The sequence below is a fragment of the Chrysemys picta genome, chromosome 14 (genome assembly GCF_011386835.1).
Source record: "Chrysemys picta bellii isolate R12L10 chromosome 14, ASM1138683v2, whole genome shotgun sequence".
Classification (NCBI taxonomy): Eukaryota; Metazoa; Chordata; order Testudines; family Emydidae; genus Chrysemys; species Chrysemys picta.
The window spans coordinates 528,237-551,197 of NC_088804.1; the positions used below are offsets into that span (position 1 = coordinate 528,237).

The following is a 22,961-nucleotide window of genomic DNA, read 5'->3' on the forward strand; positions in this document are numbered from 1 at the left end:
TTAGTGTGCAAAGTCCAGATCTTCAGTAAGTCAGTGTTGATCCTCTGAAGTCAACTGAGGCTCTGAGCCCAGGTGTTTAGAGGCATGCCCACCCTTGAGATAACGACACGCTCAAATGACCAGTCGACTTTCTGCCTGGCATCTCAGTAATCAGGCAAACAAATTGTGTTACAGGTGTTTCTAAAAAACCTGCCCCCAAGTACGTGACTGTTTTTCAAGTGGTACTCGGGTCTTTGCCACTGCTGTTGAATTGTTCAGGTGATTGTCCATCACCCGAAGCGCTTTTCGGTGGGATCAAAAGGTGCCGTCTGTGATTGGCTTTCCCAGCAGGGGTACGGGGGGGTCAGATGAGCCCTTCATGGCTAATGCCATAAAAGGCTGCTAATTTTTTGTTTTGATCTTTTAGCATGAGTAGACGGGGGGGCTATTAAAGTAATGGAGCTGAATGCAAATATGTGGGCGTGCAGACACGACACATCTGGGCCACAAGGCAAAGCAGATGTCTCCCCTTCTCCTTAATTGGTGCAGGGGACTTCCCCACGCTTTGCGGAGGTTATGGCCTCTCTTGCCCCAATAGCTGTCTGACTTAAACGTTCATTTTGTCCTGCAGCTATCCTGCCTTGTGCTGTGATCCCAGATTATCCCCTAAGCTAAGCAGGTCAGGTCAGCTCTTGCGTGAAAGACTTCCGAGGAGTGCACTGGGACTGCAGGAGGAGCTGATGCATCACTAGGTGGCAATCTTCCCTCTCGAGCCAGTGCTCCACCATGCTGCTTTGGAGGGCACTGTCCCAGTGGCAATGCAGGCTTGTCAATGGGAAATGCTAACCACATCAGTTGCCAGAGACCCCAGTGGACTGTCAGTAAAAGTAAAGTTACTCCGTTGGCAAGATTACAGGCACAGAATTGCACCCACTGGGTTCTGAGCATGTTCCTTGGCTTGATCTGTCGGCGCTGTCAGGATATAAACACTCGACACCTGCTCCTGCCTGGGCAAGTAGTGTGTGGAAAGGCACAGATATCGGACTTGTCAGGGTTTTCCTGTCACTACACTGCCCTGACCAACCCTTTTCTTGCTGCCAGGCTTGGCCTGCATCTCTGTTATCCTGCAGTCTGCGTTCCAAATGGAGCCTGGTGCCAACTATGTAACTGCATCCACCCTCTCTCTTTTATCTCAATTTTCCTCTGAAGTATTCCATCTCCACCCACCACTTAAGGGCACGTTGGTTGGGTTTGGGGCTTTTTAAACACCTGCTGGTCGGAGAACACGCTAACCCCTCCTCCCGCCCCCATCCAGTGCCAGTTTGGGAAACAGTGCCAAGCAGGGAAAAGAAATGCCAGCCAGTTTTGTCTGTCTCTATGAGTCTCTGGGTTGGCGCACGTACAATGTGCTTATCACTTCGGCCTGGGAACGCAGTCCTAAGCTGCACTTGACGGGCTCGATCCATCACCAGGGCAGTACGTGGGGATTTGCCATTCTGGCAGAGAAGTACTCTTTGCACCTGTTGGTGGGGGAGACTGCTGCAAGGCAGCTCGCAGAGCAGTAGAAGCCTGCACTTTGCCACACTGGCCTGGCACCTTTCTGCTGCATCCCTCGCTGCTATGGGGCGCATCAGAACTTGAACTGGTGTGGGCAGAACAAAGGAGCATTTGCTGTCACTTGTGCCAGCCTTGTGCGGGGCGGGGTTTGAATAGAATCATAGAAGATTAGGGTTGGAAGAGACCTCAGGAGGTCATCTAGTCCAACTCTCTGTTCAAGGCAGGACCAACACCAACTACATCATCCCAGCCAGGGCTTTGTCAAGCTGGGCCTTAAAAACCTCTAAGGATGGAGATTCCACCACTTCCCTAGGTAACCCATTCCAGTGCTTCACCACCCTCCTAATGAAATAGTGTTTCCTAATATCCAACCTAAACCTCCCCCACTGTAACTTGAGACCATTACTCCTTGTTCTGTCATCTGCCACCATTGAGAACAGTCTAGATTGAACCTCTTTGGAACCCTCCTTCAGGTAGTTGAAGGCTGCTATCAAATCCCCCCTCACTCTTCCCTTCTGCAGACTAAACAAGCCCAGTTCCCTCAGCCTCTCCTTGTAAGTCATGTGCCTCAGCCCCCTGATCATTTTCGTTGCCCTCTGCTGGACTCTCTCCAATTTGCCCACATCCTTTCCAGTGGGGGGCCCAAAACTGGACACAATACTCCAGACGTGGCCTCACCAGTGCCAAATAGAGGGGAATAATCACTTCCCTCAATCTGCTGGCAATGCTCCTACTAATGCAGCCCAATATGCCGTTAGCCTTCTTGGCAATGAGGGTACACTGCTGACTCATATCCAGCTTCTAGTCCACTGTAATCCCCAGGTCCTTTTCTGCAGAACTGTTGCTTAGCCAGTCGGTCCCCACCGTAGAGCAGTGCATGGGTCTTCTTCCGTCCTAAGTGCAGAATGTGAGAGGCCAGATCCTCAGCTGGTGAAAATCAGCCTATCTCCATTGCCACCCATTGGCTTTAATGGAGCTACATCTGTCTGTACCAGCAGGAGAGCTGCGCCGAAGCGTGCCCTGTGCACTGCCAAGGGGAGGCACCTGGCACAGGGAAGGTGCACGGAGCTCCTAGAGGCACTTATTGGGTGGGGGGGGGGGTGGCAGGTGTTGCAGTGGCTGGCTGTAGGGGGTGCTCTAGTGGGTGCCAAAGTGATTGGCCCTGGGAGGGCTTTAATCAGGTGAGAGGAAAGGAAAGTGGCTGGTTCTAGTGGGAGGCATTGGGGGGGGAGGTGGCAGTGTGGCTCTGGGAGGCAGGAGAGGTGGGTCTCCAGGGTACGTAGATTTTTTGCTTCGTATGTGGAGTGGTGAATCTGGAGGGGTTTCTGTGGAGAACCATGCAGGCAGAGGAGGTGAGGACCAGGCTGCTGGATAACCGTTCGCTTGCACCTGTGCTGCTTATCGGAAAGCCTAATTGACGCTCTGAGGATGGTGACTTGGTGCTGTGAGAGCAGACAGACTTGGCCCACTGTCCTGGAGGCATGGGGGAGTAGCAAATCCAAGGCAACTTGGTTTTCCCTGTAAAGCTGACAGCTCCCTTTCCAGTGCTTCTTCTGCCTCCCCTGCAGAGATGTCTGGCTGCCTCTTGACTGAAGAAATATAGCGACTGTACGAAGTGTGATTTACCCTCCCAGGCTGGAAGTAACTGCTGCCGCCTCCCCACTGCAGTGTGCACTGGGGCTGTGCTCTGCACACCTGAAGAAATTGCTGTGGCAGGTGATGCTCTGACAAGCTGTCACAAGACTCCCAGCGTCCTGTGTGCTTACACCAAGGACAACGAGTATGTCCATTCATACTCCCTTTCTTTCAGCTTCCAGGGAGCATAGAGACACTCCTAACTCTCGCTCTAGGTTGTTTTTAGAAAGCATGTGACTCGTGTTTCGGGGCCTCAAAATCCCTGTCCTGCTTTCCCGAGAGTTTCTGAATTCACTGACCTGCTCGGTAGGGGCCATTTGTGTCTATCCCCATCATCTGATGTTGAGCACACATTTCCTCTTGAAGTCTGATGGTGTAACCAAATCCCCGAACTGCCAGAAATGGACACACTCGCTGTATAAATCCCAAACTCCCACTGGAAGATAGGCTTCAGCTCGAAAAACACAGGCCGGTCCTAGCTGAGCTGCAGGAGAGCCCCCAGGTCTGTTGTAATAACATGTCTCTCACCTTCTCTAGGGAAAGCCCACAGAGGGTGCTACAGACGAAGCTGGTACATTAGTGTGAGTCGGGCAGGGGAGCAGCCCAGTGGAGCGTAGGAAGCAATTGCCAACTCTTGGTGATGGGACTTAGACATTTAATAAATATTAAGGGAAACTCTTGAACGTTGGCCTGGAGCCACTGCCCTGCCGTTCCAATCCTCCCAGCAGCGCGAATGGGACTCTAGAGCTGGTCCTTTCCAGAAAGGAATGTGACCTGTTAAAACTGTCCCATCCCCACCGCTCCCCAAGCATATGGTCAAACAATCCATTTCACTGGCTGCAGCTCTCGGGGGGAATTTAGGACTGGGCAAAGGTGCTGGGTGGCAGCTCTGAAGACCAAGTAGCTCTGTCTGCCCACCCATGGGCACAGGCTGGGCAGTGGCAGTGCACACAGCTCCGCACTATGCCACCCAGGGGCTCCCAGGGCCACTGCTCTAGGCAAGAGGAAAGATCCCTCATGTGGCCCTTCCGTCCTGCCCTCTACTCGAGGTGAATTTAGCAAAGCTAGAACTGGATGGAGACTTTGCTCTTTCATACAGGCCACTGCTCAGCCCCCAGATGGTGAGGCTGGGTCACTGCTAATCTGAGCTAGAAAATTTATTTAATTAGTCTCAAAAATCCACCTAAACTAAGGCTGTCGGTGCCTGGGAAGAGAATTAAAACTACAATCAATGCAAATACTGGCTGACCGCCTCCCCATCCTTCTCCTTCACCCCTTCCCCAAGCAAAGAGCCAGTCCTCAGTAGAATCAACCGCCTCATATCGGAGCCCACTGAGATGCCCACCCACCAAAATCCAGGCCCTCTCCCCACAAGGATCCTCTGCCACATAGACGAGGAGAAAAGGCTATGGAAGCTGCTCTCAGATATTGGCACCTTGAGCCACCTGTGGGAGTAGAATGGCCAGCCACCAGCAGGAGTGGCCGTGAAAGAGGAGCCTGGAGCTGCTGATAGCTATAGCACTGGACCCACCATCAGGCAAGAATCTCCAGGAGAGGATGGGACCAGGTGGTAGGTGAGTCTGGGCGGGGAAGTCAGGGGGTGGGGGAGACGAAATGGGGAGTTTATTGTATTAAACCCAATCAGCAATCAATGTGTCCCCCACTGATCCGTGTCAGCCATCGCTACGGGTAGCACTGGGATGTTGCATCGTGAGTGGCATTGTTACTCGTAGCCTGCACTGTGAATGAGTCACAGAGCCCCTTGCATCCAGCTGAGCTCAGCCTGCCATTACCTTTGAGATAGTCACTGTCCAAGCTGGAGCAACCCAAGCCTGGTTCATTTGCACAAGTTCCTAGCCCAGGACTGGGAAAACAGGGCTTTTCTCTGAGAGGGTAACCCAGCCGTCCCACATCCCTGGGCGGGGAGCGGCTGCCCTGTGGTGAGTAATGCCCCACTCGTGCTCTGTCCCCACGGTGACCAAGGCCCCAGTGCTCCATTTGAAAGAGGCGGATTCAGAGACATCGCCAACCAAGAACCGGCGCTGGTGTCTAGGCTGTGAGCCAGAACTGAGGATTTCTACACAACTTCTCTCTTTGTGGTGTTGCTGAGACTGCCTCTCACACGCAGGCGCATTGTCCTGGGACAGGAGGGGGTGGGCTTGGTGGTCTGTGATGCATTGGGTAAGAATCTTCTATTTAGGACAGAGAAAGTATTTATTGGCTGCATAGCTTGCCCAGCTGTGGTTAGTGTCTAATGAGAACCATTTCCTGCAGTTAAGGAAACTATTCAGCTTCACAGCAGCCCCTGCTAGGCACAAATATTTCTATTTATTAACCCCTCGGCGCCCTTCTCCTTGCAAAATGAAGTCGTTCCTCGCCTCGCCCACCTTTCCCCCCACATTTAGGGATTGCCTGCTTGTTCCGCTGATCACAGACGGCCTGCCATCGCCTGGCGTACCTGCATCTGTGAGAGAGCCAGGGAACAGAGCCTCTCTCCGCCACTGCTCCCGCAGAGGTGCTCTGTAGCAAGTACTGGGACAAGCCTGCTCTGTCAAAGCTAAGGGGGAGAAAAGGCAAGTGATTGCACTTCATTAAACTGGTCTGTGCCATTGGCAAGTACCTCAGTGTGTGGAGACCAGGCACACAGCTTCCTCGGCTGCACTGCATGGGAATAACATTGCAGACACTAGTTCGGCGGAGGGCTAGTGAGGAGCGTAGCAGCGGGTCTAAGGTCTGATAATACACATAGCCTCTGCGGAGCCGCCTGACGTAGCTGTGATGTGGCGCAAAGTGCCATCCCGTTGCTCCCCTTCACTTTTGATTGATAATGTCCCTGTATAGACCATCAATATGGGATGCCTTCAAAGCCTTCCTCTGCTCCACAAGCAGCCAGCAGGAAAGGGGTTAATCTGGCAGTTTGGGGTCAGGTTTCTCATGGTTGGGACTCTGCAAAGCCTTGAGCTGTGCAGTCCCCTTGCATTTCCCCAAGAGTCATGTGCCTACCATCCCATGCAACAGCAAGTTAACAGGTCTTCTGGGAGGGCTTGAATTGTGCAGCCTGCCGTCCGCAGCAAACGGGGAACTGAGGGTGGGATGCCCTCTCTTGTACCTGGGTAGTGCCACGCTCCTGCCTGTTACAGCTCTCTCACTGCTTAGACTGTTACAAAACTGACCCCCAGAATTACTTGATTGAAATGTTTTCTTAAAAAATGGGAACTTGGCCCTCATCTTCCCCTGAAAGCCAAGTTTAGAGCGCAGTTACAAACCAGCATTTTTAGTGGTAAATCTCCAGGTAAACTCACTTCCGGGGGCTCTTGTGGGTACAGAATGGCACAGGGCCAGGGGGAGGTTCTGTGCCTGGCTCTGGCACAGGTTCCCTTGGTGACCTTGGGAACATCACTGAATCTCTCTGGGCAGTTCTGCCCTGTGTGAAAAGGGGAGAAAACCCTCCATCACAGTGGAGCTGGGAGATGGACACCGCAACCGTCAGTCTAGCCACGCCTGGACATCTTCGATTGAAGGTGCTAGGGAGGGATGCAGTGTTCTTTCTGCTGCAGGAGGTGGAGAGGAGCCTGGGAGTGCTTTGTGGGGATGGAAGGTGCCCATCACCTTGGTATCAAAGTGCCACCCTAGGGCCTGAGCTGAATGTAGCTCAACAGCATCCCATGCTGATGTGCTCCATTATGTGCTTATAGGAAAGTCCTGGTGAGCTGGAAGAGGACCCATGGTGGAGCGACTGTCAGAGGTATGAAGGAGGCCATAGGCTAGAGCTGCATTGGTCTAGGGTGAATATGTACACACCTGTGCTGCTTCCCAAATCCTTTGTTTTATCTTGTGCTCCCTCTGCACGTGGGATGGAGAAGGGATAGCTCCCAAAACACTTGGTGTGGGGCTGGACAGGTCTTGTGCTGGGAGGAAGCTGGTGAAAAACACATGGACAACAGGTCTATAATTATAATGGGATTTTAACAAAACCATTGTGGCTCCAGGCTTCATAACATGGATTCACGCGACTTCACCCGAGTCCTTGGAAACCCCCGCCCACCCTTCCAGTGGTGTCCAGTGAACCAACCTGGCTCGGCCAACCGTGTCTCAGGTGAGCTAGAAGGTTTGCACTGTGTTCTGACACAGAGTGTAATTCCCCATTGGCTCTCTTTGCCAGGGCAATGCCGCGCTTTTAAAGACTTGCTAGGGCTTGATGGGCTTCTCCAAATCGCTGAGGATGCAGCAGCACAAAGATCTCTCCTAAAGCGGGTTCAAAGAAAAACGTCTAGCTTTGTCATCTTATGTTCTTCTCCGTTGTTCAGCCGCTGTGGCACACTTGGCACCCTGCAGGAACCAGCGGCTGTAAAATAAGCTGGATGCCTGCGCGGGCTCTCCCACGCTGCAGCGGCCACTTATTCATTCACAAGATGTTAATTGACAAAAATACAATTATAGGTGGGTTACTAGCAGCTATGCTTAATAGCCACTTCTTGAAAGGAGGAAGAAGGCCAAGTCTTGGCCTGTGAATAGTTTGTCTATGCACATCACTAACAATTCCCCTCAGGTGCATCTGATTATGCTGCTTCTCCCAATTTGAGCATCGAGGGGGGCAGGGAAGTGTCACTTGGCAGCCCCGCACTGGCCAAGTTTCAGCAGCATCAGATTTTATCATCCAGGGTTTGCTGCTTATGAATCGAAGGCCAGCAAGCCCTTCGTCATCTGCATTGCTGCAGGCCAGAAGAGATCCTGCCTGGTTTTAGGAGCGTAACCCACCATGTGATGCACAGTGGGGAGAAGGGGATGGGGGCTGAGCCAAAGTGTCCCAAGATCCCAACTCAGCCTGGGAGCAACTGGAAACTGGGCAGGGATTGGGAATTGATTGCTGAGCAGCTTTCATTCCATTTCATCCCCGGTGCTGGTGGAAACTTAAAGGCAAACAAAAGGAACCCCAAATGTACTTTTCTTCAAACTGTGGGATTTCTGAGACAAGCTCATGATTTTTGAATGCCTGGGATCGGCCTTGCCGCAGATCAGTACGCCCTTGTAACGCAGAGCGTAGTGTTATCACTATTGTTTACTATTTGCACTGTGATAGTTCCTAGACGTCCTACCAGGGATCAGGACCCCACACTGTGCTGGGCACAAACACACTGGGAGACCCAACCTCCGCCCCGAAGGACTTGCAGTTGGCTGTGAGCAGGTGGCCCCTTACATCCACTCAGAACCAACCTGAGTTTCCTTACACAAATCTGATTGCTGGATCGGGACTGTACTGTCTCTCCGGGTTTTAAGCATGGAAAGTTAGGGCTTGTCTAACTAAGTAGGTGATTATTATTCTGCTGTCATGACGATGATCCCAGGAATCCACGCAGACACAGAATGATCCCTTTGCACCTAAGCAAATTGCCTTCTCTCCGTTAAGTGTAAGAATGATTAAAGATGCCACAGCAGATACCCTTAATGACTATAAAAAGAGTAATAATTCCTCAAGTTGGCACACGACACAGCTAATCTATCCCCTTTTCCTGCTGTTCAAACCGACAAGACATATAATGCCGTACGACTCCCTAATTAGACTTTAATGGCCTTCGGTTACTCCATTTTGGCACAAGCTCAACAGCTCCCATCCACTGTGGAGGTTTGCTGTTGGATTTATTTTGGGAGTTCAAAGCTGCTGCACAGAGCGAGAAGATCTCACATGTGTCCTTCAGAATGGTGACTGACTCCATCCAACGGCATCTCCTGCATACCCAGTCGCAAGGAACATAGGAGTAGCCAGCTTGCCTCGGACCCCCAGCCCAGCTCACCAGCATCCCATCTCCAGTGTGGTCGGCACCAGGTGCTGAACAGGAAGATGCAAGAAGCCCCTCGGTAGGCAGATGTGGGAAGATCTGCCTCCCCTGATGGTTTCATCCTAATGCCTAGTGCTTAAAGTGCTTGACTTATGCCCCGAAGCATGAGGTTTTATCTGCCTTCCAGTAGCATTTACTGCTATAGCTCTGGGTTTTGCTCTGCATTGGTTATTCCCAGATCCTGCCAAGGACAGGGCCTTTTACAGAGTCCTTGTTCCTGTGTGCTCTCTCTCAGCCCCCTGCACCACGCGTGGCATGTGGCTCCCGCAGGAGTTTTGTTCCTGTGATGTTCTCTGCCACCTGTCCACAGCCCTTCACTTTCCCACTCCAAAAAACACCCTGCTTGGTGGGACGTGGGCTGCACATTATGGCAGGGGAATGGCCAGGAATTCCCATGGGGTGGGGACAAGGAGATGGAAAGCTGCTTTCCCCAATCAGTGCCCTCACCCGACCTGCAGAGCCAGTAGTGTCCTCATCTCTCCAGCCCAGATCCATTTCTTTTTGACCCCCTCCGCTCTTGGAAATGGATGGAAGTTGGGTGGGGCAGGCATTTGATGCTTTAAGGCGAACATATCCCAAGCTGTGTTGCTGTGGGCCGTGCATCTGGAGCACTAAACGGCCTGCTGCAATTGATCAGAATTAGGGGAAAGTCATCTCAGACAGGCTTCTTAGGTGTCTGCATCAAGAGAACCCCCAGCTGGATTTCACTGTAGTTGCCCACCTGCTGAAGAATGGGCAGGGAAGAGAAAGTAGTTCCTTCTGGTGGCTGATTGTTCTCAGCGGTGTGGTGATATCTGTGATATGTCACTGAGGACGTACAAGGGACAGAACATTTCCAAAGAAGACAGAGGAATTTACAGACACCCTTTCCATCCAGTTCCCACTTTAAAGGCAGGTGAAATTGTACTAAATATTGGTCCAGCAAGTTACACATATGCATAGCATTGTGTTAACTCTAATCTTGCCTTTGCATCCCACTCTAGAAATGAGGAGAAGAGAAGAAGACTTAAAAAATAAGCTGGGTCTCGCGATGCGTCTTGTCTTGTAAGCTGCTGGGGCAGTGAGAATGTTCACTGTGCACCTTGGTCAGGACCTAGCACATCAGCATGTAACAAATCACAATAACTGGACACCTCTTGGCATGTACCATCTTCTGTCTCATACCCTGTCCAACTTGCACGTGGCTGCCTGCCTAGCACCGATGAGCAGAATCAAATAATGAGACTAAGGTGATTGGAAACATCTGTCTGTCTAGGGGTACGTCTATACTTACCTCCGGGTCCGGCGGTAAGCAATCAATCTTCTGGGATCGATCCCGGAAGTGCTCGCCATCGACGCCGGTACTCCTGCTCCGCGAGAGGAGTACGCAGAGTCGACGGGGGAGCCTGTCTGCCGCGTATGGACCCGCGGTAAGTTCGAACTAAGATAGTTCGACTTCAGCTACGTGAATAACGTAGCTGAAGTTGCGTATCTTAGTTCGAAGTGGGGGGTTAGTGTGGACCAGCCCTTTGTTCTTCAGCTCACGCCCGTTGCCATGGTATCCATGTTTCTACGCACCCTCGAGTTACCTCCTGTCCTACGGAATGCATGTGTGTTTATGTACATTCTCCCCTTCGTCTGTGCCGGAGCAAGGGGTTTAAAGCATTCTCACGATTCAATGTATCAAGCTGTTGTGTGTGAATACAGAGTTACTCAGTTGTGTTTAGTTCAGGGAATGCTGTGCGGGGCACTAGCCCAATATTTTGTTTGTTTCTTTTCCTCTTATTTTGTCATCTTGGGTTTTTTTTCCCACAATTTAAACAGACATCTGATATTAGAATTGGCACTTCTGCGAGGCAAACTCACAATCGTGTGCTCCTGGGTGTTCTCTCTTGCAAGCAGAGTGCCAGTAGCTGCTTCCTTTGCCCTTGTATTCCTGTGGGAAGGTTTTTTGCATGATGTCAGAGGCATCCAGAAAGGTACAGCGGCACCCTAGAGACATAGGAGAATACTGTAGCTTTGCTCAGGAATGTTTCCAGTAATGGGAATGTTAGTGTTCATGTCCCTGCTTTAAGCTGGGCTCAGAACTGAGCCATCAGCCCAGTTAGACAGCACCCAGTGAGTTCCAGGATTCAATTTGCTGTGGAATTGTGCTTCCATTTAATGATAGTGCTTGTAAGCCTGCATGGTTGTCAAGATAACCTTCAAACTGGACTGAATGTGAACTGATGCAGAGCTGTCTTCCTGAGGCAGCCCGAAACAATGGTTGCTCCATACACCTCGATGCATCATTGACTCAGTTTGACATGTCAAGTCTGTCACTGCTGGTCATTTAAGCCAAAACATCCAGCTGCAACCCCAAACTGTATCCTGTGCCTTTGCAGGTACCAGAACCCAATCTGCCAAATCCTCCTCCCAAAACTCCTACAGTCTCTTTCATCTGTACAGACGTCTGCAGTACTTTGAAAACTGCAAAGGTAGAGACTGAGACGGGTCAGAAGGGAGCAGGCTCTGAGTCTCTGGCGGTAAGAGCGAGGTTGGTTATTAAGAGTAGAAGAGTGCGTGTTATGAAGTGGATAGAAGCTTTTCAGCTGGGATGTATTCCTGGTAGGGATGTGACTGCCTGCTCTGGGTGCCTTCCTTCACAGTGCATTCAGCCCAGTCCCATTGGCACATACATGGAGGCTGGTGGGCTCTGTGGTGAGAAGGATTACACTATGTGCTCCTCCCCCAGGTTTGACCGGTCCTTGGTTTCGCGTTCCTCAAGCCAGCTGAGGATGAGGGCTCAGTGGAGCCACTGTACTCCGCGCCAGAGGCCAGGGTTAGTCTGGCTGTGCTCCACTGGGACACCTGGCTGGCCAGTCAAGGCAAAATGAACTAGGCCCTCCCACATGGGAGGAGAATTGTAGCAATCTGGGGTCTGTGTAATGAGAGGGGGAAGGGGAAAAGGAGGCCTTCAGGAAGGTGCAGGTTGGGCTCCCCAGTACTGCCAGTAGCTGCATGGGTCATTGAGGAGACTTGGGGCTGGAAAGAGAGAACAAAACAATCAAGGACCGAGCAGTGTCCGTCCAAGGTGAAAAGCATCTGCTGCTGAAATGGTACCCTAGCAATGGACAAGGAGAACTGGGGGGCAGCTCACCTACCGTGGACCAGACCAATCTGAACAGGAGTGGCCTCTAATGCACACCTGCAACAGTGAGCCTGTCCTTCACATGCCGTAGCTGTCGTGCAAACGCAGTCTGATCCGGATTCAGATCCCCGAGCAGCATCGCTCCCCAATAGACCAGCCAGTGTCAGTGTCAGGAAATGGCAGGTACTGTGGCGAGCCGTGCTTGTCTTGAGAGTCTTCTGGCTGAAGCCTGTAAAAATCCATCTTCCTGATTTAGTCTCATAGAAACTATTGAGTTATTTTTCTTCAGAAGCTTGCAAATTAGGGAAACATAAACTGATAAGGACAAATTTGGATGCTTTCCCAAGGAACAGCAACGCACGTGAAGCGTATGCTTGAGTCTGGGTGTTCAGTGTGGATCGGAGCAATCTCTTGCATGCACCTGCACCCCCCTCCATCCCACTCCCATTGCTCTGGAAAGCAAATTGTTTCCTCTCAGGCTTTTCACAACTGTGCAGAAATGAAGGACAGGAGAATGCTCTTAAATAAGGAGTGCAACAGGGGTGGGGTGCTGACGATTGCAGGCTGGGTTAACATGAGCATGCATTGCCATTCCTGGCTTCAAGGATTGACTGCTTCTGACACTGAGCCTGTTGGCCTGGCTCATTCACACCATAGGTGTATTTCCCAGCCCAGACTGGAGGTGGTGGGGCCACGCTGTGCAGCACTGCTTGGGTTCGAATTTCAGCTCCTTTTTGCATTGAACAGGTGGGAGTGCTTTCTGCTACATTGCCCCATGCTATGAGACTGACAACTCACAGCCAGTGGAGTTATGATATGCTGACAGATCTTTAATCTGCCAAGGGAGAGAATGAGGCCTGGTGGTACAGAGCAAGGGAATGGGAATCAGGAGACCTGTTCCCTTTATGACCTAGGACAGGTTATTCCCTGTTTGGTGCCTTGGTTTCCCCTGGACAATGGGGATGATGTTGGTCACTAAGGTTAGTGTTTTATCCCAAGAGTCACAGATTTGTGACCCCGCATGCGACGTCAGCTCCGGCGGACTGGGCGAAAGAGATCACTAAGATCCAACGGCCAAGAAGGCGGTTCTGCAACGCTTTGTGGAAAGCGAAGGACTTGACGAGGCACGAAAGACGTCAAGGCCATCCACTGCAACCAAAGAAGTTACCAGTCGTGACGATTTTTCGTACCATTGGTGTCTGGCTTCTAAGGTCGAGAGAGAGGGATTGCTCCCGTGCAACGGCTCTACCACTCAAAAGCTTTCACGCACAGGTCCTGTGCAAATCATCAAACATCATCACAACAACTGATGATCTGCACAGATTTGTCATCATCGGATTCGATGGACTACCAAGAAGAGGAGAGAGAAGAAACAGATTTGTGATTTCTTGTTTTTTTTCTTCACTGTTCACTGCTGTAACAGCTGCTCTCCGCTGGACGCCAGCAAGGGGCTGGGCCTTGCTGGACTCTGAAGAACACCTGCTGCACCCCCTCCTGTAACATACGGGGGGAAGGGAGCACCAGGAAGCATGAGAGCGAGAGAGAACCCAGTAGAGACCGTTTCACAAACAATCCTGGATAATTCACACTTGGGATTGGATCAGAATTTCCCACAATTGATTCAACCAGGAAGCTTTTCAGAATTTTCTAAGCCAAACCAGCAGAGCAACTTTCCCTTGTTGGATAGATGCTTTGGGTGCCTCTGCTGGTACAGCATGGTGGACTAACCATCTCGCATCAGGAACAGATCCGGTGTCTGTGGGAAGGTGTCCTCTGCTCATAACCATACACATCGGCTTGCTTATGTCCATCAGACACCTCTGAGATCCCAGAGATCCAGTCTGAGGCAAGCCATGGTCTAGGATCCCAGGGGGCAGAGAGTCAGAGGTGCTGATGTGTTGATGAGAGCATGGGGGATGGGTTTTGCCTGGCTGACTGGGAATTCCTGCTGCTTCCAACACCATATTATCCAAGCCTCTAGTGTTCTGGTGGGGGAAAGTAATAAATGTTTTCACGCTCTCTATTAAGCCCATGATAGTCTAGAGGCCTAGTGGGGAGTTCTTATTGCGGTGGCAATAGTGCATCACAAGAAGTGTAACAGGATGGCTGGCAATTCATAGAATATCAGGGTTGGAAGGGACCTCAGGAGGTCATCTAGTTCAACCCCCTGCTCAAAGCAGGACCAATCCCCAGACAGATTTTTGCCCCAGATCCCTAAATGGCCCCCCTCAAGGACTGAACTCACAACCCTGGGTTTAGCAGACCAATGCTCCAACCACTGAGCTATCCCTCCCCTCATGTACCTGGGCTAAGCTCTCCTGCTCCATTGTAGGTGCTCCTAGTTGAGCCAATTAAGAGGGCAAGGCAGCACCTGGGGGATTATAAAAAGGGTAGGCAGGAGATGAGAGCTGCCAGAGAGACAAGACAGCTCCTGGGAGAAGGCTGAAGGCAGGGGAACAGCAAGAGGAGTTTGATGGCTGACGTCCTCAAGCCAGAGAGCCAGGACCAGAGCAGCAGCAGAAGTAGATGCTGGTTGCTCTGAGCTGGAGAGGCCCTGAGAGGGCTGAAGGAAGGGGGAGCAGCAGAGGAGCTGACCGGCTGATGTCTCCTTGCTGGAGAGCTGGCCCAGAATAACCGTGAGAGGGCTGGGGGTGGAGGGATGCTTCCCTGGTAAAGAGGCTCTCCCAGCGGAGAGGCTGCGGGAGTTCCTGCAAGGTCGAGTGGGGTTGCACCCTAAAAGGAAGGGCTGGGGTGGAAGAGGATGCATAAGGAGCCTATCTGTGATGGAAGACCCTGGGGTATGGTGAGAACAAGGACTGCTTGCACTGGGGTGATATGGATTATACTTTGGGACTATCTGCACTATGTATTGTTGTCAAGTATCAGGGGGTAGCCGTGTTAGTCTGTATCTACAAAAACAACAAGGAGTCTGGTGGCACCTTAAAGACTAACAGATTTATTTGGGCATAAGCTTTCGTGAGTAAGAAGCATCCGAAGAAGTGAGGTTTTTACTCACGAAAGTTTATGCCCAAATAAATCTGTTAGTCTTTAAGGTGCCACCAGACTCCTTGTTGTTTATGTATTGTTGATAAACTATGTTGATAGACTAGATCTGCTTCCATGGACTTACTGGGGTCTCAAAAGGAAACTGAAGTGAGGGGCCACTTGCAGGGCTGCCATGAGGCCACAAGGGGGCACCCAGGAGGAGATCACTGGTTTACAGGGAGCTGGCCAGCTGCTCCTTCCTAGTGTTATTATATATGGAGCTATACCTATCTCATAGAACTGGAAGGGACCCTGAAAGGTCATTGAGTCCAGCCCCCTGCCTTCACTAGCAAGACCAAGTACGGATTTTGCCCCAGATCCCTAAATGCCCCCCTCAAGGATTGAACTCATAACCCTGGGTTTAGCAGGCCAATGCTCAAACCACTGAGCTATCCCTTCCCCCATGCTTCCCCTTTGTTGTACTTACGTGACCGGCAGCCTCCTTGCCTTGGTAGCCCTGCAGAGGTGGCTGTGGCTGATATGATTCAGGCCACTGTGAGTGCCACTGCTGTGGAAGCCTCAAAGGGCATCCCAGTCTCCATGCTTTTCTTTCCCCCCTGCTCCTCACAAACCAACAGACCCTGCTTTTTCATTTACCCTCATGTATTAGAAGGGGACTCTTAAGCTCTGTGTCTGCCCCAGGTTGTGTATGGGTCTCCTAAAGCAGTGGCTGATACCATTAGCCCTTAAAGCAGGGTAAGGAGCCAAGCTGAGCCCGCCCCTCCCCTCCTTGCTGTTTGCTGTGCATTGTGAGCTTGCAGGGCAGAAGCTTTTTTCACCTCAAAGAGCTTCTGCCCATCAGATCTGCATGGGATGAGAGGCTCCAAGGAAATGTGGCTTGTTGGCTGGAGTGTCTCTGACGCAGGGGTTGATCTGAGCAAAGGAAACAGTTCTCCTTAGTCGGGGCCACCTGGTTCACACACAGCATTTCTCATCTCTGTTTTGATTTGAGGTGGTAATTGTGACCGGTTGGATCACAGAAACCCACTTGGGAGCTGCTACTCGATGTGCCAAGACTACTTCTACCCCTGCTTTTCCTGCCAGCTCAGGACTCCAGTACCCTGTCTTGCTGAGCCAGACACACCCGTCTACTCCAACACAGACCCAGGGTCTGAATTACTTGCCCCAAAGCTGCAGGTTTACCTGAAAGCAGCTAACAGAAGTGTTCCTGCCTTTAACACTCAGATGCCCAACTCCCAATGGGGTCTAAACCCAAATAAATCCGTTTTACCCTGTATAAAGCTTATACAGGGTAAACTCATAAATTGTTCGCCCTCTATAACACTGTGATAGAGAGAGATGCACAGTTGTTTGCTCCCCCAGGTATTAATACATACTCTGAGTTAATTAATAAGTAAAAAGTGATTTTATTAAATACAGAAAGTGGGATTTAAGTGGTTCCAAGTAGTAATAGACAGAACAAAGTAAGCCACCACGCAAAATAAAATAAAACGGGCAAATCTATGTCTAATCAAACTGAAAACAGATCATCTCACCCTCAGAGATGCTTCAGTAAGTTTTTTTCCTCAGACTGGACACCTTTCAGGTCTAGGCACAATTCCTTCCCCTGGTACAGCTCTTGTTCCAGCTCAGGTGGTAGCTTGGGGATTCTTCATGATGGCTCCTCTCCCCTTTCATCTGTTCCACCCTTTATATATCTTTTGCATAAGGCAGGAATCCTTTGTCCCTCTCTGGGTTTCCACCCCCTCCTTCTCAATGGAAAGACACCAGGTTAAAGATGGATTCTAGTTCAGGTGACGTGATCACATGTGCAAGACTTAATTGCCCACTTACCAGCACACAAGTAAGTATACAGGAAGACTTACAGGTAAAACAGAGCCATTTGCAGTCAATTGTCCTGGTTAATGGGAGTAATCAAGATTCCAAACCACCATTAATGGCCCAGGCTTTGCATAATTACAGTAGGCCCTCAGAGTTATATTTCATATTTCTAGTTTCAGATACAAGAGTGGTACATTTATACAAATAGGATGATCACACTCAGTAGATTATAAGCTGTGTAATGATACCTTACAAGAGACCTTTTGCATGAAGCATATTCCAGTTACATTATATTCACGCATTAGCATATTTTTATAAAACCATATAGACTTGCGACGTCACAGTAATGACGTCTTCTCCCAGTAAATAATGAGTGTCTGTTTCGTCGTCTCTGTCAGGGTGAAGAGGTCAAGTGGCATGAGCAGCCTCCTGGGAAAGATTGGCTCCAAAAAGCAGAAGATGAGCACGCTGGAGAAATCCAAACTGGACTGGGAGAACTTCAAGGAGGAGGAGGGGATCGGGGAAGAGCTGGCCATCTTCAACCGAGGGAAAGAAGGGTAAGACAGGGCTTTATTTAGTAGCAGTCGGGGTCTGCCAAGCACCCAGGAAACCTGTCACTTCCTGCAGAGAAGTAACCGAACCCCAAAGCACTAGGCAGCTGTTGAGAGCTCACCAGATGATCTCTCTCTAAGGGTCCTAGGAATAGACTGTTGAAGGATGTCTGGCTGTCCTGAGCGCTCCCACAGTCCTCTAAGCCGTCAGCAGGATTTTCAGGCCCACCCTTATGGATTCTGGCTGGCATGGCTCCTGATAGGGTGGCAAATGCAGCTTGACCAGGTTCTTTGAGTAGCCAGTCCAGCAATCTACTGACGAAAGATGGTGGCCCCCTTTACTGCTTGCTCTAAAATATCCCACTTTCATAGGCACATTTTTTTCCTTCTTAACATCACCCAGGGGCACCATACAGCCTCCTCAGGCTTTCCTCCTCTTCAGTACAGATACATACAAATGCAGAACAGCTGTCAGCGTATTGCTGTTTATGACAGCGTTGTGTATTGATTGTGTGTGTCTAGCAGTGCTCACTCCAATGCAGTTAACGGAGGCGTCATAATAGTAAGTAGCAGTGCTGTAGATAAAACAGTTCATAACACGCGCCGTGGGTAAGGGAAATAAGATCAGACATAGCTTCCCCCCCGCAAGTGCTTCTCTAGTCTATGGGAAAATCTCCCCAGCTTAGTGGACTGCTCATAAAATGTAACCCTATGCTAAGCTGTTCTTACGCTTTCCCTGCCGGAGACCTCGCAGCCTCAGTGCTCCACAAATCTGATTTTCTGTTTCAAATGGATATTTTATTACCCTTGTCTTTTCTCTTTGCTGCCTGGCCTCTAACGTACCATTCATCCTTTTTATTAGATCTGCCCTGATGGCCTCTCCAGCATAGACAGGTGGGTGCCAATAGAGCAGGATGGGGGTGGGTAGGTGGCACTCCATCAAGCCAGAATAAGTCAAAGGAGCTGCGTTGATTTGCACCAGCTGTGGATCTGGCCCTCCAGGTTAAGATGCTTATTTATCAGGCTTTGGCGATGTTAGACCAGGATGGGGAAGGGGCTTTTGTGCAAGACCTGATGAGTCATCTCAATGCAGCGAACTCTGTTAGTGCTCAGAGCTGGACTTCTTCTCTGGGGAAAAGCCCCTCTGAGGAAGGCTTACAGTTCAGATGACATATGTCAGCATCACCAGGAGTGACAGATGTCTGCAAGCAAGTCTGTGCCAGATCCCTCTGCTCTCTGATGGGCTCCGCTCCCCAGAATGGGTAGACAACAAGCAGTGCCAGCGTCCCTTAGCTTGGCTTTGCAGGGTCTTGCCTTCAGGAGGATATAGATAGAAGTTGAATCTCCATGCCCATCTGCCTTTGAGCTCTCTGTAGCTGCCTCTAGTAGTGCCAGTTGCTTAAAATGGTAGTGTCCATGCGGTGGACACTTTTTTACCAGGAGCTGGACTAACAACCCACCTGAGAATTCATTTCACATGGACAACTGAGCAGCCATCAGGACTTTAGGCTGCTATTGATCTGGCTGTATTCAAACCAATGGCATGAAATGAAAAGCTCTGCAACCTTCTATCAACCCTTAGACATTCTTCTTACCCAGAAATGCATCCTTGGTGTATGTGGGTGTAGCTCAGCTCCATTGACTGCAGTGACGCTGCACCTGCTTACATCCAGGCTGACCAGGGCCCCTGCAGTTTCAGTGTCATTGCATTAAATATACTAGTTTAGCAGCATGGGGACAAAGAATCTTATGGGAAATCATGAAGATCCTTCAGCCTCTTTAATTGCTTGGTTCTAGCCTTGCTTATTAACTGCCCAAGCAGATCTCAGGTCCACTGAGCTATCAGCAGGTGGCTTTGTCATTACACAGAAGAGAAACATGGTGCCATGAAAACACGGGACTCTTCTTTAAAAAAAATCGATACTAGTCAAATGCGTAACATCAGGGGGTCGCCAGACAACCGGCTCACCTTTAGTCACATTCACCTCCAAGGCAGAAAGGCAGGGAGTCCAAGCATATAAGTGAGCCAAAGCTACTAGTAAATGATGGAGGGGTAAGGGGGTGAAACTGCAGCTGTTAGCCTGGCACCATGAGATCACACAAACACCATTTTCATTGGCTGCTTTTGTGACCCGGCCATTTTCTATGAGCCAATTTTTCTTTTACTATCCTCTCCATCCCCTCAGATATTTGTCAAATGGCCTTTGTCCACAATTCAATGGGTAGTAATTGACATGTCTCATTATAAAAATCCGAACAAGAACTATTAGTATGAGGAATGGTGCCTGTACCTGGTGCCTGCCTGGCGCTGATGAACCATGCTTCACGTGTCTTTTACAAATCTTTCTGCTGCCATTTGTCACATGGGCAGGCTCTGTAGATCTCGCTGTGAAACTGAAGATGGTTAGGAAAGCAGCCAGTCACCCATGGCAAGCCAAGGCTCAGATTGTGAAGCATCTGACAAACCCGAGACACTATAGAAATAGTAATCGTATGTCTTATGGCCAGGGGGAAGAAATTCTTCCTTTAAAAAAAACAGTGACTTGCCAAAGTCGCTATTCACATCTCAGGGCAGCGCCTTGGGCCTTCGCTTGCTTTCTCAAGATGTTAGAAGTTGCTCCATCAGCACTCATGTTCTGGCTGAGGCTAGGTCTACACTATGGGTGGGAGGGGGGGGGGGGGGTTGACCTAAGATACGCAACTTCAGCTACGCAAATAGCGTAGCTGAAGTTGTGTATTTTAGGTCGACTTACTTGGCTGTGGGGACGGCGGCGAATTGACCGCTGCTGCTCCCCCGCCGACTCCACTGCCGCCTCTCGCTGCGGTGGAGTTCCGGAATCAACGGCAGAGCGATCAGGGATCGATTTTATCACGTCTACTCTAGACGCGATAAATCGATCCCTGATAGAGCAATCACTACCCACCAATCCGGCGGGTAGTGAAGATGTGCCCTTTCATAACACAGTTTGTTCTGCCCTCCGCAGCATGGGCTGCTGTAATCCCAAAGCTAAAGGGGACAAATGGTACCCACTGGCTACAACTAACTTGCCCTTGTCTCTTTCCTCCCCTCATCATCAATTTTCAATCCATGGGTTTATTTTTTATCAGCAATGGAATCTGGGTTTGTGTGCAACCCAAATTCTGTCAGATCCTATGGGCCTGTCCTGCTTTTGAAAAGGAGACATTGAGACAGGGAGTGGGGGAGGAGACATCTCTTTTGCTGTAAATCTGTCGCTCTATCATATTTTAGAAACTTGAACATGTGGCACAGCTTCTTAACTGTGCCATGTTATGTAGGGCAACTCCAGCGGGGGATCTGCACTAAATCTCTTCTCCTCTCCGTGTCCCAGTCAAAACTGGGGCTGTCACACTGTGTGATTGCAAATGACTGGCAGGGGACCCAAAGTGCCAGTAAAAATCCTCCCAAAGGGAACTATCAACTCTCCTCATTAGCAGAGACTTCTTTTACAGCAAATGTACCTTCATCTGAGATAGCTCATAGTTACCCCACTTCCATTATTGCAGGTTATTTATAGCTAATAATGAATTGGGCAATGTAGGTTATTTTTTTTAAAAAAAACAACCCTTCCCTAGAATGAGTAATTCTGAGTCATTGTGAGTTTCCAGCGCTATATCTCATTGTATTCCTGCTCTGAGGTCTTTGCCCAACTTGCACTGTGGCAGGCTGGGAGCTGTTAGTTCCTGTAGTTTCTTGTTTTGCAGGCATATGCTCCAAAAAGCAGCTGTGGACAAATGGGTGTGTGGGGTTCCGTGTTCATCTTTCAGAGACTCCAGATCAGACGTGTTCCGTTTACAGGCAACGTGTTGGCTTTTTTTTTTTTTCCCCCTCGCTGCCAGCCATGCAAACTTAGTCCGGAATCAGAGTCAGGCTGGGCTGACAGTTCCCAAAGGGTTCTCAGGCCCACTGCTGCATTGAGTGACCGATGCACAGTCCCATAGCTTTCATTAGGTGTCTACGGGTGCGACTGTTTGGACTATTCTAATCAATCCTGCTGCTGCACAAGAAGGAATAGGCTAATATATGGGGAAAAGAGTCCAGGAGAGCTGGCCGTTTTTTAAAGAAGCCTTATTGAGGGCGCAGGAACAAACCATCCCGGTGTGCAGAAAGAATAGCAAATATGGCAGACGACCAGCTTGGTTTAACAGTGAAATCTTTGGTGAGCTTAAACACAAAAAGGAAGCGTACAAGATGTGGAAACTTGGACAGATGACTAGGGAGGAGTATAAAAATATTGCTCGAACATGCAGGGGTGTAATCAGGAAGACCAAAACACATCTGGAGTTGCAGCTAGCAAGGGATGTGAAGGGAAACAAGAAGGGTTTCTACAGGTATGTTAGCAGGCAACAAGAAAAAGGTCAGGGAAAGTGTGGAACCCTTACTGAATGGGGGAGGCAACCCAGTGACAGATGATGTGGAAAAAGCTGAAGTACTCAATGCTTTTTTTGCCTCCATCTTCACAGACAAGGTCAGCTCCCAGACTGCTGCACTGGGCAACACAATATGGGAAGGAGTTGAGCAGCCCTCAGTGGTGAAAGAACAGGTTACGGACTATTTAGAAAAGCTGGACGTGCACAACTCCATGGGTCCAGATCTAATGCATGAGTGAGGGTGCTGAGGGAATTGGCTGATGTGATTGCAGAGCCATTGGACATTATCTTCGTAAACTCGTGGCGATCGGGGGAGGTCCCGGATGATTGAAGAAGTCAAATATAGTGTCCATCTTTAAAAAAGGGAAGAAGGAGAACCCGGGGAACTACAGACTGGTCAGCCTCACCTCAGTTCCTAGAAAAATCATGGAGCAGGTCCTCAAGAAAACTATTTTGAAGCACTTGGAGAAGAGGAAGGTGATCAGGAGCAGTCAACATGGATTCACCAAGCGCGACCTACCTGATTCACTTCTATGATGAGATAACTGGCTCTGTGGATATGGGGAAAACAGTGGACGTGATATATCTTGACTTTAGCAAAGTTTTTGATTTGGTCTCCCACAGTATTCTTGCCAGCAAGTTAAAAAAGTATGGATTGGATGAATGGACTATAAGGTGGATAGAAAGCTGGCTAGATTGTCGGGCTCAACGGGTAGTGATCAACGGCTCCATGTCTAGTTGGCAGCTGGTATCAAGCAGAGTACCCCAGGGTCATTCCTGGGGCCAGTTTTGTTCAACATCTTTATTAATGATCTGGATGATGGGATGGAGTGCACCCTCAGCAAGTTTGCAGATGACACTAAACTGGGAGGAGTGGTAGATACGCTGGAGGGTAGGGATAGGGTCCAGAGTGACCTGGACAAATTAGAGGATTGGGCCAAAAGAAATCTGATGAGGTTCAACAAGGACAAGTGCAGAGTCCTGCACTTCGGAAGGAAGAATCCCATGCACCGCTACAGGCTGGGGACCGACTGGCTAAGCAGCAGTTCTGCAGAAAAGGACCTGGGGATTACAGTG

General features: G+C 50.0%; 1 protein-coding gene across 3 annotated transcripts in view; it reads left to right on the plus strand.

The window, feature by feature from the left end:
• The window catches only part of CFDP1 (craniofacial development protein 1), a 125,530-nt gene that overhangs the window by 97,639 nt on the left and 4,930 nt on the right, over positions 1–22,961 (plus strand). The window contains exons 6-8 of one of the 3 annotated variants that reach the window (XR_010592638.1): positions 6,867–6,916; positions 7,161–7,267; positions 17,343–17,501. The exons of 1 other annotated variant lie outside the window; for it this stretch is intronic. Coding sequence is in view for 1 of the 2 variants with exons in the window: in XM_005313068.4 (XP_005313125.1) it covers positions 17,343–17,501 (159 nt within the window). In the remaining variant the exon portion in view is untranslated. The remainder of the gene's footprint in view (positions 1–6,866; positions 6,917–7,160; positions 7,268–17,342; positions 17,502–22,961) is intronic. One more of the 3 variants, XM_005313068.4, reaches the window with a different exon arrangement.